The sequence below is a fragment of the Catharus ustulatus genome, chromosome 1, assembly GCF_009819885.2.
Source record: "Catharus ustulatus isolate bCatUst1 chromosome 1, bCatUst1.pri.v2, whole genome shotgun sequence".
Lineage (NCBI taxonomy): Eukaryota > Metazoa > Chordata > Aves > Passeriformes > Turdidae > Catharus > Catharus ustulatus.
In genome coordinates this window covers 20023205-20037380 of record NC_046221.1, presented here as the reverse complement: position 1 = coordinate 20037380, position 14176 = coordinate 20023205, and the positions used below count along the sequence as shown (strand labels likewise).

Here is a 14176-nt window from a genome sequence, read left to right as displayed (position 1 = left end):
AAAAAGATACTTTCTTATCCAGTACTCTTTATTGTTTCGAATAATATCTGCAATCTCTTTCTCACAATTTTCATTTATTTTCACTTAAAATTCATGTCTTCTATGGCTGATCTTCCTGTCTATAATGTCAGAAGTCACTTGTTTTTCTATCCAATTTAACATATTATATATTCTTTATTTTCCCCTGGAAATGAAAGCTCTTTAGTTTGAGGATTTGCTGTTTGCTCGGTAGAACGTACCTGTTATGCAATATCATGTACACTCATGGGACTGCATAAATTTAAAACAAAAAAAAAGGATTTTTCATTATGATGGAAAATGCTTCGGCTGCCCTAAGAAGATTACACAGAGTAGTGATAAATCCTTGAAAGCAGAAGCAGTTCAGGCAACTGGTGAATGGATGTTTAGCTCTGCTAGCACTGGCTGGAGACAACTTGACACACTTCATCAAACACCCATCTTGTTATTGTCAGCTCAGTTGAATTTGGATGCCCAAGAGATTGGACCAAAGAATATTTAGGACTTTTTGCTCATGTTGAAGTGTGTCATCATTCCCCAGTTTGCTGTTTACAAAGGTCAAAAGGGCTTTTAAAAGTCTTTCATTGCTCTGACAGATGAAATTTTGTCTTTATAAAAAAAGAACTAAAATTACTAAAAAAACCTATTTATAAAAAAATTATATAGAAGAAACAAAATGTTTCATAAGAATCAGGACAAGAAAATCCATCCTGAAATAACAGTTAATTGTATGCATGAACAAATATATTTTTCAGTAAGTCTAACAAGTTAACCCAGTTTCCATGTTGTACAAATGAATTACAACCCACTAATGAACAATTTTTATTCACTGCTAGCCACTCTAGATAAATTAATGAGATATGTTAATCTAGTTAAGGCTGTGGGCTGGGTATGTCTATGAGGAGATAAGAAAATCTTAAAAATTTATGCTGACATATCCACATGCATCGGGTTGGACATTAGAAAAAGGTTCTTCATCCAGAGAGTGTCTGGACAATGCAGGCACAGCACCAGTCTGAAAGTGCAAGGAGCATTCAACAGTCTTAGTTCATATCATTCAGCTTTAAGTAGTCCTTCCTGCCGCCAAATAGGGATTTGGATCTGATGGCCCCTTCCACTTCCAGATATTCTATGATTCTGTGAATTTTAATGGTGGAATAGAGATTAGATGTACAAGGTAATATTGTACTTTTGTATACGAATTTTTTTTGTGACCTAGACTTTTCTTTTTTAGGTACTCTATAAAAGGAGTAACAAGACTTCCAAACTGTGGACTCAAAGTGGCACCCAAGGTCCCCAGTGGAACAGAGCAGAAGTGTTCCTAGGAATTCGGTCAAATTTTCAGGTGTGTCTTCCTATGTGATGTGCTTCCTAGACAGCTGGTTATCAGCACTGCTTTATTAAGCATTTTTCACTTTCTCATTTTCTTTTTTATATCACGTATGTTTCCCTCCTCCCTTATAGAAGAAATCATCTTTTAGGCTCTCTTATTCATTATCTGAGCTGGACTCATGTTTTTGGAGATTTCTCACTCCTCTTAATTTCAGACAGATATCCATTTTTAAGACTGAGAATCCCATCTATCCTTGAATCCAACTCTTAAAATATTCTACTTCTTTCTCCGTAGTGCGCAGTAAGCAAAAACATCTGGGTTTTGGAAAAAGAATCCTGAGCATGATGCTTCCTTTGAAATAGGAGCAGATTCACAAACCTCTTAGAGATACTTGCTTAGTTGTAGACTTATGAAAAAATCCGAAAATCCCCAGGGATAGTTAGTAACATATTTTTAAGAGTTACATTTCCTGATACTTCTGTCTTGGAATTTTTAACATTCATGGCAATAAATTATGAATGACTGACTAGTCTTTTTCAGACTTATTTTGCAGAAGTAGGAAGAAGCCTTGCTATTAGTTCAGGATGAGTGAGGACTAGTATCTCTTCGACTGGCATGATTTATTTCCTTTTTTTGTGTGTGCTTGGTAATGTTAGAAGATGGTCCTTCAATAACTATAATGACAGATCTGTACCAAATGTGGTACCAGATTTCGTGGAATTATGCTTTGACAGTAAGAACTGACCACTTTATATTAAAAGATTTGTGAGGACCATCAGTCTCTGTTCTTTTCATGTTGTGTGTATAAGCTTTTCTCTATCTTATCAGTGGCTTACTGTAATAGCTCTGTAATTTTTATTAGGTTATTTTCAGGGCAAAACGTGGTGTCAGTTACATGGGAGACGTGGCAGTGGATGATATTACCTTTGAAGATTGTTCCCCTCTGCTTATCTCAGACAAAACTTGCACATCAGAGGAATTCATGTGTGCCAACAAGTACTGCATCCCAAAGAATAATCTGTGTGATTTTGTAAATGACTGTGAAGATAACTCAGATGAAAGCCCTAGTATTTGCAGTAAGTAAGGCAGTTTTTTAATATAATTATCATAAATAACTGTGCCTGCTGTGGACTTTTTATTACTCAAATACGTTTGACAACTCATCAGCTAAGAAAGCAAACAAGAAGGTAATAATTTAATTCTATTCCTTGGCTTTTAAGAATTTTAAATTATTATTATTTAATTTAAAATAACACGATGCAAAATACAAAGAGCTGCTAATGAATGTCTTAAAATAACTCAGCAGCTGTCTTTAAAAGCAGAATAAAATTTTATTATCCTGCTTTCCATATGAAAAGAATATATTAAAGCTGAAAAAAATAATTCGAGCATAATACCTTTGGGAGATGAGGGACCTACCTCCTTGGATATTTCAAGGGTTGTCAGGTGCCAGCAAATTATTTTGATCTGAATATTGTACAATTTTGGTTTTACAAGACATATCAAGAAGCTTCATATGTAGTACCTAATTCAAAGAATGATGTTTCATATCAAATGGCTCCTCCTGGCTCACAATATGTGGTATTAACACCTCCTTTTTTTTACTACTACAAATGTGGGAAATGTTCACACAATCAAATATGCACTGTTTGATACCATATTAACAGAGGCCTCATTTTTATTGAGAATATAATTCAGTTTATCAAATTCTCAGTGAATACAATTCTATGAAGCAAAGGTATGCTTATATCCTATGAAAGCAAAGGCACATGGCAAAGGAACTTATTTTGCAAATTATTTGCATACTATTAAACTCCTCAATGATTTCCAATCCAGGGATAGTAACTAACATCACTAACCTATACCAGTTCAGATCTTCTGCAAACAAAAACACAAGTTGCAATTACTCTGTTAAAAAATATTCTGAAACCTTTACTTCTGTTTTCTGCAATTTTAAATGGGGATTTTGGGGGTTTTTTGGGGGGTTTGTTAGGTTTTTTGTTTGTTTGTTTGTTTGTTTTTAGTTTTCTGCATTGCCTGTGTTTCCCATGGAATATCATCAGACAAGTATAAATTGAAGCGTTAAGGGCAAAATGGTTCAAATGATCTGATGGAATTTGGTTTTGCATGGAATAAGGATTTTATTCCAATTCCCCATTGGAAGAGATGAATTGAAACAGTCACATAAAATGAATGCTTTTCTGTAACATCTTTTTTATTATTATTTTTAAGTAAAGAAAAAAAATTGTGACGTTCTTTAAAAAAAATCCCTAACTGCATTTTAATTGTAAGCTTTAGAGTGAAGTATTATGGTGTTCTTAAATCAGAGAAGTCATTTAATATGCAAGTGCACATCTGAAGTAACTTGAGTCTACGCAAGCTGCCTAAATTCTCTTTTTCATCAGTGGAGTAAGCTGCTGAAGTCCATGCAACTTAAAATCAGTTGTCTGAGTTAGATTAAATAAGTTTTCCTGTAGACATGGGTGTTTATCTTTGTTGACTATAGAGATCCTACAAGGACATCTAAACTTAAATTAGGTAATACCCAATACTCACAGAAGTAGAAGGGATATCGGTGCTCATGCCTTAAAGTTTTGATTCTTGAAAACATGTCTTTTAAATAAAATGATCAGTTGTATGCATGAATTTTATTGACTCAAGATGGAAATTATAAATAATGGAAGGAATTTCTTTAAGAATGATCTTGAAATATTAAGTAACTAAATCATCTGAAAAGTATGATTAGTAAAAATTTTACAGGCAGTTTCATTCAGTTGAGTTAATCTGCAATCTGTGATTTTCATAAAAAGATAATCATATAATTTCCCACATCAGGTCTGAGTTGGCTTTAATTGTTACTTCAGATGGCACTGTGTTTGCAGACAAAAGTAAAAGTGAAGCTAGTTCTGCTAGATAGCTTATGGTTTTAAGAAGTTTCTAACTTTTTTACTTTATGACATTCACAGATTAAAATTCAAAGAAAAAGATATTTTTTTCTGATTTCAGCCTGAAATTTTTGAGGTAGCTGTCTGTCCTGTTTTGGTCCATGTCTAGATTTCATGGATTCTAGATCATTTGCCTCATTTCTGAGTACCTTTCAGTCAAATAAAATCAGTCAGTAATTTCACGATTATAAGCCGCACTGAGTATAAGCCACACTTACGGGTGCCAACAACTTTTCATTCTTTGTCCATATATAAGCCGCACCTGATTAAAAGCCGCACATTACAATACAGAGTGTGATAAAAGGTATCTATTCTATCACCATCTGTTGAGGGTGGGGGCAGTGATCCTTATCTCAACCGCAGATATTCTGCTAATGGGCCATCCATTGAAACCAGGCAGGGCATTGTTCTTTATCTTTTCACAACCCATCCTTCCTCCAGGGAGTCATTGTCTGCTAATGGCCCATTGAGTCCCACTGTGGGACTGATAAAATTACTGCATCCCACTGGAAGTTGCTCCAGCCAGGGGGAAGAGCCCAACATTTCTTACCAAGATATAAACAGAGGTTTTGGGACACTAAGGGAGCCCCTTTCTCCACTGGACTCCAGAGGAAAACTGGATTTCTCCACATCACCACTGGACCTCCGGAGGGAAACTGCACCTTCTGCAGGAGCACTGCTCCAACTGAATCACATCTGTCACTGCAGGAGGATGCAACCACCACTGAATGGGACTGCTACCAACACCCTGCCTGACAGGGTGTCAAGTTGTACTCTGACTTTGTCAGGGTTTGGAGTTTGTTTCTTTGTAGTACTGTATTTCTATTCTAATTTCCCTAGAAAAGAACTGTTATTCCTAATTTCCATATCTTTGCCTGAAAGCCCCTTGATTTCAAAATTATAATAATTTGGAGGGAGGTAGTTTACATTCTCCATTTCAAAGAGAAGCTCCTGCCTTTCTTAGCAGACACCTGTCCTCCAAACTAAAACAGCAACTTGTTGTTCCTTGTCCGTATATAAGCTGCACTTTGGGTTCGGACCAAAATTTTAGTCAAAATGGTGCGGCTTATAATCGTGAAATTACTAGTGGCTGAACTTTATCAGACCTCAGAAGAGGCTCAGATTTTGGTTACATTTTGGAAGAGATATTTTGCAATTTCTGATGTTGTCCTACAAAATAATAGTTTCCAAATTTAACTTCAAAGCACTCTCCTTTTCAGCAATAATATTAAGAATATCTGGGGCACAATCAAAAGCCTCTTGAAGTCCCTGCTGAAATTCCAACTTATTTCAGCAATTTTTGTCTTACTTGGTAATCATTATAATGAACTTATAGATGTATAGAAAGAAAAATATACAGAAATTCAAATTCCGGAATTATGCAATTGACTTAACCTTAATTTATGTGGACAGTTTACTCACCAAGCTGGCTGTTTTGACATTCAATATTCAAAAATTGTTAAAAAGCACGCATGTTGTTTCATATAAAAGTCAACCAAAATTATGACAGCTTTCTCCTTTTCTAGTCATTAAACAAAACTTAAGAATATATGTAGACAATCACAAAATCTTTTATGTTGGAAGATACTTTTAGGATCACTGAATCCCACTGTTAACCTAGCATTGCCAGTTTCACCAACAAACCCTGTCCCTAAGTGCCACATTTATACTGCTTCTAAAGACCTCCAGGGATGGTGACTCACCCACTTCCCTGGGAAGCCCATTCCAATGCTCAACAACCCTTTCAGTGAATTTTTTTCCCCCTTGTATCCAATCTTAGCCTCTGCTGGTGCAACTTCATGTTCTTTCTTCTTCTCCTATCACTCATTACTTGGGAGAAGACACTGACCCCCACCTCAATACAACCTGCCTTCCAGGAGTTGTCAGGAGCAATAAGATCACCCCCAACCCTCCTTTTTCTCCAAACACCCCCCACTCATCAGATCTGTGCCCCAAGTCTTTACCCTTCTTTGGGCACAATCCACCACCAACATAATTATCTATGTGTCTATATTGATAAAGGAAATACAAGTGAATTGAGGAACTGTGCAAAAGTTGACTGACTTTGGGTGTGATACAGCTCAAGATTATCACGCCCACATTTATGTTTTGTCTATATGTGTCTATATACAGGCTGTGTTTTTATGGTGCTCAATACATTAATTTTGATTTGTCTGTTCCCTAGATATAGGCATTTCCTCCTGTTAATCTTCCACTCAGTGTTAACATGTTCCTTCAGAAAGAGGCTGGTTTTCTGCACATCTTGAATGCTCTATTGAGGGCCAGTTAAGACCCTAAGGAGCTAAAATAGTTACCTAAATTTGGTTGCATTTATATCAAGGATTCTGTTGACTGTAATAAAAAACGCGCTGGACCCACCTCATATATATGCAAGTAGGTTTATCCTAGCATTATAGTCCAGAACATCAAAAATGCTGTTTTTAATGAGACATGTGGATATTATTCTTTTTAGTGAAGTTTTTTGACCATGGATTTGAGTACTAGGTTGTACTATATGTACCTATATATATAAGTATATATATACATATATGTATATGTATGTACCTAATTAACTACTTGAAAATAAATGTCTTTTCATGTGTATACAAATGTATTTCAGGTACATCTATTGGGCATTGCAATTTTGAGTTTGACCTTTGTGAATGGAAGCAAGATGAAAATGATGATTTCAACTGGCACCTCAGAACTAGCAGTACTGCAAAACTGGGCACTGGACCAGCTACTGATCATACACTGCAAGAGCCATCTGGTCATTATATTTTTATAAAGAATTCGTTTTTTCAGCTACCAGGACAAAAAGCTAGAATTTCTAGTCCTGTCTTAAGCAGGAGGAATAAAAACTGCAAGGTATGTGAGAGTGTGATAGTAGCAGGAATGAATAATTTGATTTCTAGATTGCATCAAGAAAGTATGCCTAAAATGATTAAAGATGATTACTGTAATAATTTTTGAGAAAATAAGAAACCCATCTTTTCTCAGAAAAGTTGGGATCAGATCTTAGTTCATTGAAATCATAAGGAAAAAATATATCTTGCTAGGGGAGAAGAATGATTCTGGAAGTAAATGAGTACTCCATGAGATTCAGATGAAGCTGACACTAAATGCAGTGTCAGATTTACAATGTCTTATGTAACTTGTCCAAAGTAAGAAACAACTATTTCATGGTTTCTGATTTTATGGAGAAAGTGTGCATAAGTGCAGTAACAATTAGTTTTTCAAAGAATACAACTGCAAAAGGAAGGATGTGTGACAGAAGGCTTTGTCATCAACTCTTCTCTGGAGAATGGAGAAGTGTAAGCCTTGATCTTCCAAAACATTACAGCACATTGTGGTGACTTCAGCTTGAACATTTGTTTGCAAACCTGGAATAAAAAGTTTCTTGGTTTTGATACATCTTTTAGTCTTTGCTAAAATGTATTTCCCAGAAATTTTAGCCATGCCTCATTTTGAAACTGCAAGTTTATCTTTATACATCTAATAGTAGCCTCTCAAGAGGATAATTTTTATGAGGCTGTTTTTAAATAAGTTTTTGAAATTAACTGTTTGTGTGATCACAGAACTGTGCTCATCAAATGAAGGTGGTCTTAGACTGAAATAGTCCTAAATAGTTCACTGGCTATGCAGGTGACATCTCTATACAAAATGTCCAGTCACAAGCCTCTAGTTTCATTCATCTCATACTGTTCCTGAGGAATATTCCTGAGAAAAGAGTTTAACTTGGAGAGAGTTCTGCTTATGTTTGAAATATCTAACCAGTTCATTTTACTGAAATACTTCTCTCTGAAAACTCTCCAAGCACTTTATAGATAAGAAAGTCAAGAAGTATTAAACATAAAGGGTTTGATTTAATGATTCAAAGGAAAACTTGAATAATTATGATATTCAGTAGAAAAATTTAATCTGGCCATTATAAAATTATCTTCAAAATTGGAACCATGTTAACTTTTTGTATTGCCTAAAATACATAAATAAAAAAATTCTGCTTACACAAAGATGGAGATCTCAGCCTTCTGCTTCTAGTATCATATTTGAGAGTATCTGTCTGATTATCTTGTTTTATGTTCTAAAAATAACTTTTCCACTCTTTGACTTCTATGAAGCATAAAATATGCAAAGAAATGCAGAATAACTGAGAATGACATGTTGACATCTGTTATGATGTACAACATATTAAATGCAATTAAGTGCTTGAAATGTAACTGTGGGAAACTGTTGCTTTTATCACATGGAGAACTATTTACAGAAACACACAGGCTTATGCACCTTGTACAGACCAAACTCTTGACATCCATGATGCAGCCTGAAACAGTCAATTTATGATATTTTACTTTTTGAAGGTTCTGAGCAGTTCTGTAGCTTACACATAGACAAATGACCAAAGGAAGTGCAATTTCTGGTATAGGAAATTGTATGAATGGAAAAGAATATTTCAAGATCTGAAACTTCATCTGATAAGATCAGAGTCCTCTGAAGTATTTTGCTCCTTCAAATTGTAGGGAAATGAACATTTACATCAATGGGACAAGCTTTATGCAGAGAAAACAAATACAGAGCAGTAACTATAAAGGGACATAAATGAATAAAATTATTTTGTCTATATACAAGACTTTCAGAAACAAAGCTGCACCTTCAAGAGGAATAGAAATCCAAGACTGAATTGAAAAGAACTGAGAGTGCAGTTAAATGTAATGATTTTCATAGTGATCTTTTTCAGTATATATTTGGTCTTCTGTATTTCAAAATTTTCCCATTTTACTTTATTATAAAAATAAATAAATCACTGTTTCCTAATCCAAGTGCCTCATATATTTTAGGCAGTTTTTTTCATGTGTCCATGTAGAAGTTTTGCCCCCATTAAAGACTGGATTATTTTCTAATTGCATACTCTATAATCTACATAAACACATTTTTTACCAGAAAATTGTTCCGTAAACTGAAGTTGCTTCCTATATTGTAGATGGCACTACTCCATTCCTGTTTCCTTAAAAAGTATTTTAATTTTTTACATTTAAATGCAAGAGTCATTCAAAGGGTTGCAAGACCTACACTTGAATATTTTAATGCTGGCTTTGAAGTTTGACCTATGGAAGATGTAAAGAATTGCCATTAATAAGTTGTTTTGTTTCTTTTGATAAAATAATTTTTTTATCAGCAAAATTAATTACTATTCTGAATGCTATTAGTAGTGCTCAGTTTAAAAATTAGAGTAAATATAATAGCAGAATTTGACTGAAGTCACCTATTGCATACTTTATGCTCTTATTTTTACTTACAGATAATCTTCTATTATCATATGTATGGAGCTCACATTGGATCATTGATTATCCACCAGAGAACTACATTGAAACCTGAAAAAATTCTCCTTAATCTCACTGGAAACCAGGGAAATTTCTGGCAGCGCAAGGCACTGACTGTGTCTGGAGATGGAGATGAAGATTTTCAAGTTGTCTTTGAAGGGATGGCTGGAAAAGGTCCCAACGATGGCATAGCACTTGATGACCTCACATTTTCCAGGGAGTGCTTACCAGCCCAGGAGTTTTTACCAGCAGAACCCACAAAGCTACCTCCCATAGGTATGTTCCTGCTATGGACAGTCTATGTCAGCTTGGAAAGAAGGAATAGCAGCATTATTTTAATTTCTTTCAAAAGAGAAATATTATACATATCTTGCTAAAGACATGTAGAAATTCTAACACTTTTAGGCAGACCATGAAATTCTATTAAAATAATTTCATTAAATTGTAACGCAGGTACTGAGTTACCCATTGTGAATCTGCAAATCTTCCTGTCCAGCCATGTACACTTAGCCAATATCCTGCTTAATTCAGTAGGATTTATTCATCAAAAGTTGTAAAATAGAGTTGTAGAATAAAGAGCTGAGTGGGACAGAGCTAATATGGGTAGTTTACAATAAGGCCAGCAGGCTTAGAAGGTTTTTGGCTGGTAGGAGTTGCTGCTAATATGCTTATCCATCTTCTGCCTCTGTGCTATGGTGCCAGCATCAGTGCAATTATTAGCACCATCCTCACTTACTCCACTAGGGAAATAAGGGCTCAGAAAACATTTACCAGAAATGATACAGTCTAGATGGGGATGGATCCCAATAACCCCAAGATAGGAGCTACTCATGAAAGCACTGATTCTGTACCTTAGCAGTATTTGCTTGGATGATGGAGAGGCTCTTTTTGACAGAACAGGACAAATCTTTTTCCTCCTTTCCCATTTATCACAGAGCTAGTGAAATGTAACCCCCTAAAGTGGAATTTAGGAGATGCATTTTCTTCCTGGGCCTACTACAAATTTCCTGCATGGCTGCAGAAAGTAATTTTATCTCACTTCTCTGTCTTTCTGATCAATAAAACAAAGTTAATATTTCCCAGTGTCAAGGACTACCACGAGAATGGATCATTAATTTATGCAAGCAACTTTGCTTTGTCGCTGCTGCTAATGACTAGCCTTCCCCTTTAGGATGTCATTAAACACTGCTCAGGCATCGGGAAATAACACTGATGAGACTATATCTAACCCAAGAAATTGCACTGAACTTTGAGCACAGGATAAGCAGGAAAGATACAGGCAAAATTTTCCAGACACGTCTCTGTTAAGGTGCCAGTTCCAGTACTGTTGGCTTCCTACTTCTGCCAAGCCAGTCAAATTTATTGCAAATGAGAATTGTATTTTAAAGTTCAGCTTTATATGAACATTACCCCAGGAGGAACACTAGCCAAGGTTTCTGGTTCTTTATTTTTGTTGTATTCAGACTCTATCCTGTTAATGGGAGATGCAAGTCCCTGTGGCTATGTTAGAAGCTTTAAAAGCTTTGGTTTTGATAGTAAAGGATGTTCCAAAACACTTTTATGTTTTATAATAAAAAAGATACTAAAATCTCAGGAAAGAGCCACCAGAGACTGATTTCTTGGTGTAGCTCATCTGAGATGTACCTTGTGAACTTCAGACGTTCACAATAACACTTTAAGGCAATGGTTTAAATTCATCCTTACAACAAACCATATTTTTTATATTGACAAATTTTACTTGTCCAGGATAAGAGTTGGCATGACCCACTGAGGGATTCAACTTAACAGCTGCTACTTAGCAGTGGTATCTATTTGCATCACTGCTTGTCAGTGGCTCTGCTTCTGCCTATAGAAATGCTCTGAACTGTGACAAAATGGATGCTGGATGTTGTGAAAAGTGCTCTGTAATGCAACTTTAAAAAATAGAACCAGCTAGAATGGCCACGATGGTCAGCTGCAAAAATCTGCCCTAGACTTATCTGCTTATATGTAAAAATAAAGGCAAGTTTAACCAAAAGTAAACCACTTACGTTCATTGATAAGTTTTTTGAAAGTTTCTGAGGGTGAAGACGATCATGCAGCAAAGATCTGTTTCTTTCTTGTCTCCAGCTAGGGAATATATTTGCTAAGAAAGTAAAAAATGTATACTCTTTAAGGAGAAAAATTTGTAGCTTGTGAGATCTACTCTAATGCAATTTCTTTTCAGTTTTTCACATATCAAAGGAGATTCTTCTGAGCCTTATTGAGCCATATCAGTGTAAGACGAGTATACCAAGTAGTGTTTGCTTGTTATTTATGTGTATAGAGTCATATGGCAATGGATGTAAAGACAAAATAGAACAGAATCATTAAATGTTCCCAGCTGTGACACACACTCACTGTTCAGAAGAATTTTTCCTTGTCTCTATACAAACACCTTGAAATTCTGCGCATTAACAAAAACATATTCTGAGGTGGCTGTTTCGTTCAGCCAAACACGCAGTAATGTTTAAAGGCTGGAAGTGAGCACTGGACAGCTAGAAAAAATAATTTTGAAAGTTAGCATTGTAAGTTTTTGTAAACTACAGGATACTGTAGATAGTTCTCAATATGCTGCTTAGCAACAACCATGCTGAACTGCAAAGCCACTGAGAACCACTTAAACTGCTGGGCCTGGGAAACAATAAAGATCATTTTAGGCTGGCCCTTATCAAATTTCCATTGTACGAACGTCAGTTTTTCCTCATGTGCCACAATGCTACTGTGTGGAGAAAAATGCAAAGGCAATTTTGTTCTGACAATGCTATTTGTGCCTGTTGTTGTGTCTCTGCAGTATGACAAGGTTTTTGAGTTAGATTCTGCCTTGTGTAAAAGGCTGCCTGCAACCACATCAGCCCAGGAATGACTCTGGCCACACTGAACCTTGTGAAAGTTACAGCTGATCCTGTATTTGGGTTGTGTGGCAAGGCTTTGGTGGCAGGGGCTACAGGGTTGACTTCTGTGTGAAGGTGCCAGAAATTTCTCTCATATCTGACAGAACCAATTCCAGCTGGCAGCAGGATGGACCCACTGCAGGCCAGGGCTGAGCCCACCAGTGGTGGTGGCAGCATCCCTGGGATAACAGATTTAAGAAAGGAAAAAGTTGCACAAAAACAATTGCAGTCAGAGAGAGGAGTGAGACTATGCAAGAGAAAGAGCTTTGCTGGTCAGGGAAGAAGGAGCAGGAGGAGGCGCTCGAGGAATCTCCAGGAGATTCCCCTGCAGCCTGTGGTGAGTTAGGCTGTCTCATTGCAGCCCATGGAGGTTAACAGTGGAATAGTTATCCATGAATAATATTTTATATTTACAGTTGTTTACAAAAGAGACTTCATGGATTTGAAAAAAATTTCCATGATCTCAAAACTTGATTTTCCTCTCTTCTTTATATCTCTTCATTCCTGCAGTGTTGTTACTGAGTATAAAAATTGCAGATCCCTCCAAGAGAGTTTCTGCTCATGTCTGATACCATTCACCTGGGAATACAACAGCTGCCAAGAGCTGCCTGATCAGATTAGCAGGCTACAATAAAGAAAAGCTATTCCCAGAGACTAGAGAACTGGTATCTGCTGACTTCACTTTTGTAGAGAAGACAGTTATTTTCAGCAAATTAAAAGCAATTCACCGAAGAGTGGAACATGTCTTTGAGAACTCTGAGAACACAGGAATATTAACAGAGAATCCCATCAAGGTCCATTTCACCTGATATCCTCTCTACTGCTGTCAGTGAGTGCTGAACATATACGGTACTTCCTCTTAATGTTCCTAATATTTCCTTTTTAGGAGACTTTACGAACCAAATGTGCTTTAGGATATGTAGTAAATCTTAATGTATTTGCCTTCTGTGTAGAGCCTAGTTTCCTTTAAGCATATTCAGAGGAATAGCCCCCTTCTCATTTCTTGCAGCAAGTTGCACAGCTCTGCCACTTGCCAAGAAAGCAACTCTGTTTTTACTCTCTTTTTACTGAAAATGGTGAACAGCCAAACACACCTAGTCCATATTGTTCTCTGTGCAATCATCCTTATGCAGCATTACACTCTGAAGGAGTTTCAGCTTATTTCTTACATGGAAACTATTCCTTGTGTTTTCCTCTCTCTGACTTTTAAAACAATCCACTATACTCTTCTGGGATTATAAAATCAGGTGTGTGTAGAGCATTTAGGAAATGAGTGAACAACGGAATGATATGGCAACAAAATGGTTCTTTTTCTCTTTTCTCTCTTTCCTGATAAATACTAAAACCTTTATTGTTTTGTAACTTTTGAACATTGGGCTTTTGTGCTTGAGTACTGTTTCAGTGCTGTGCTGTGTCACTCTTTAGAAGTGGTAGGGATAGCATTCCAGAACCTGTGAAAGATGGGCTGTGCTATTCTGTGTAACTCAGCAAATCACATTTCATTGCCAGTCATTTAGGGTGCAATTAATTTGCTAAATTGTGACTGTTTATCTCCATTGTAGTTGTATAAAATAACTGATACACCTCTGGAGTCTGGATGTTACATATACATGTACATATGTATATATACATACCCATATTCATGGATGT

The 14176-nt window shown here is 36.2% G+C and overlaps 1 protein-coding gene across 1 annotated transcript in view; it reads left to right on the top strand.

Annotated features, from left to right (window-relative positions):
- The window catches only part of MALRD1 (MAM and LDL receptor class A domain containing 1), a 245179-nt gene that overhangs the window by 96289 nt on the left and 134714 nt on the right, over positions 1-14176 (top strand). Inside the window, exons 22-25 of the mRNA XM_033071306.1 lie at positions 1253-1363; positions 2214-2427; positions 6917-7164; positions 9593-9890. Coding sequence (XP_032927197.1) covers positions 1253-1363; positions 2214-2427; positions 6917-7164; positions 9593-9890 — 871 coding nt within the window. The remainder of the gene's footprint in view (positions 1-1252; positions 1364-2213; positions 2428-6916; positions 7165-9592; positions 9891-14176) is intronic.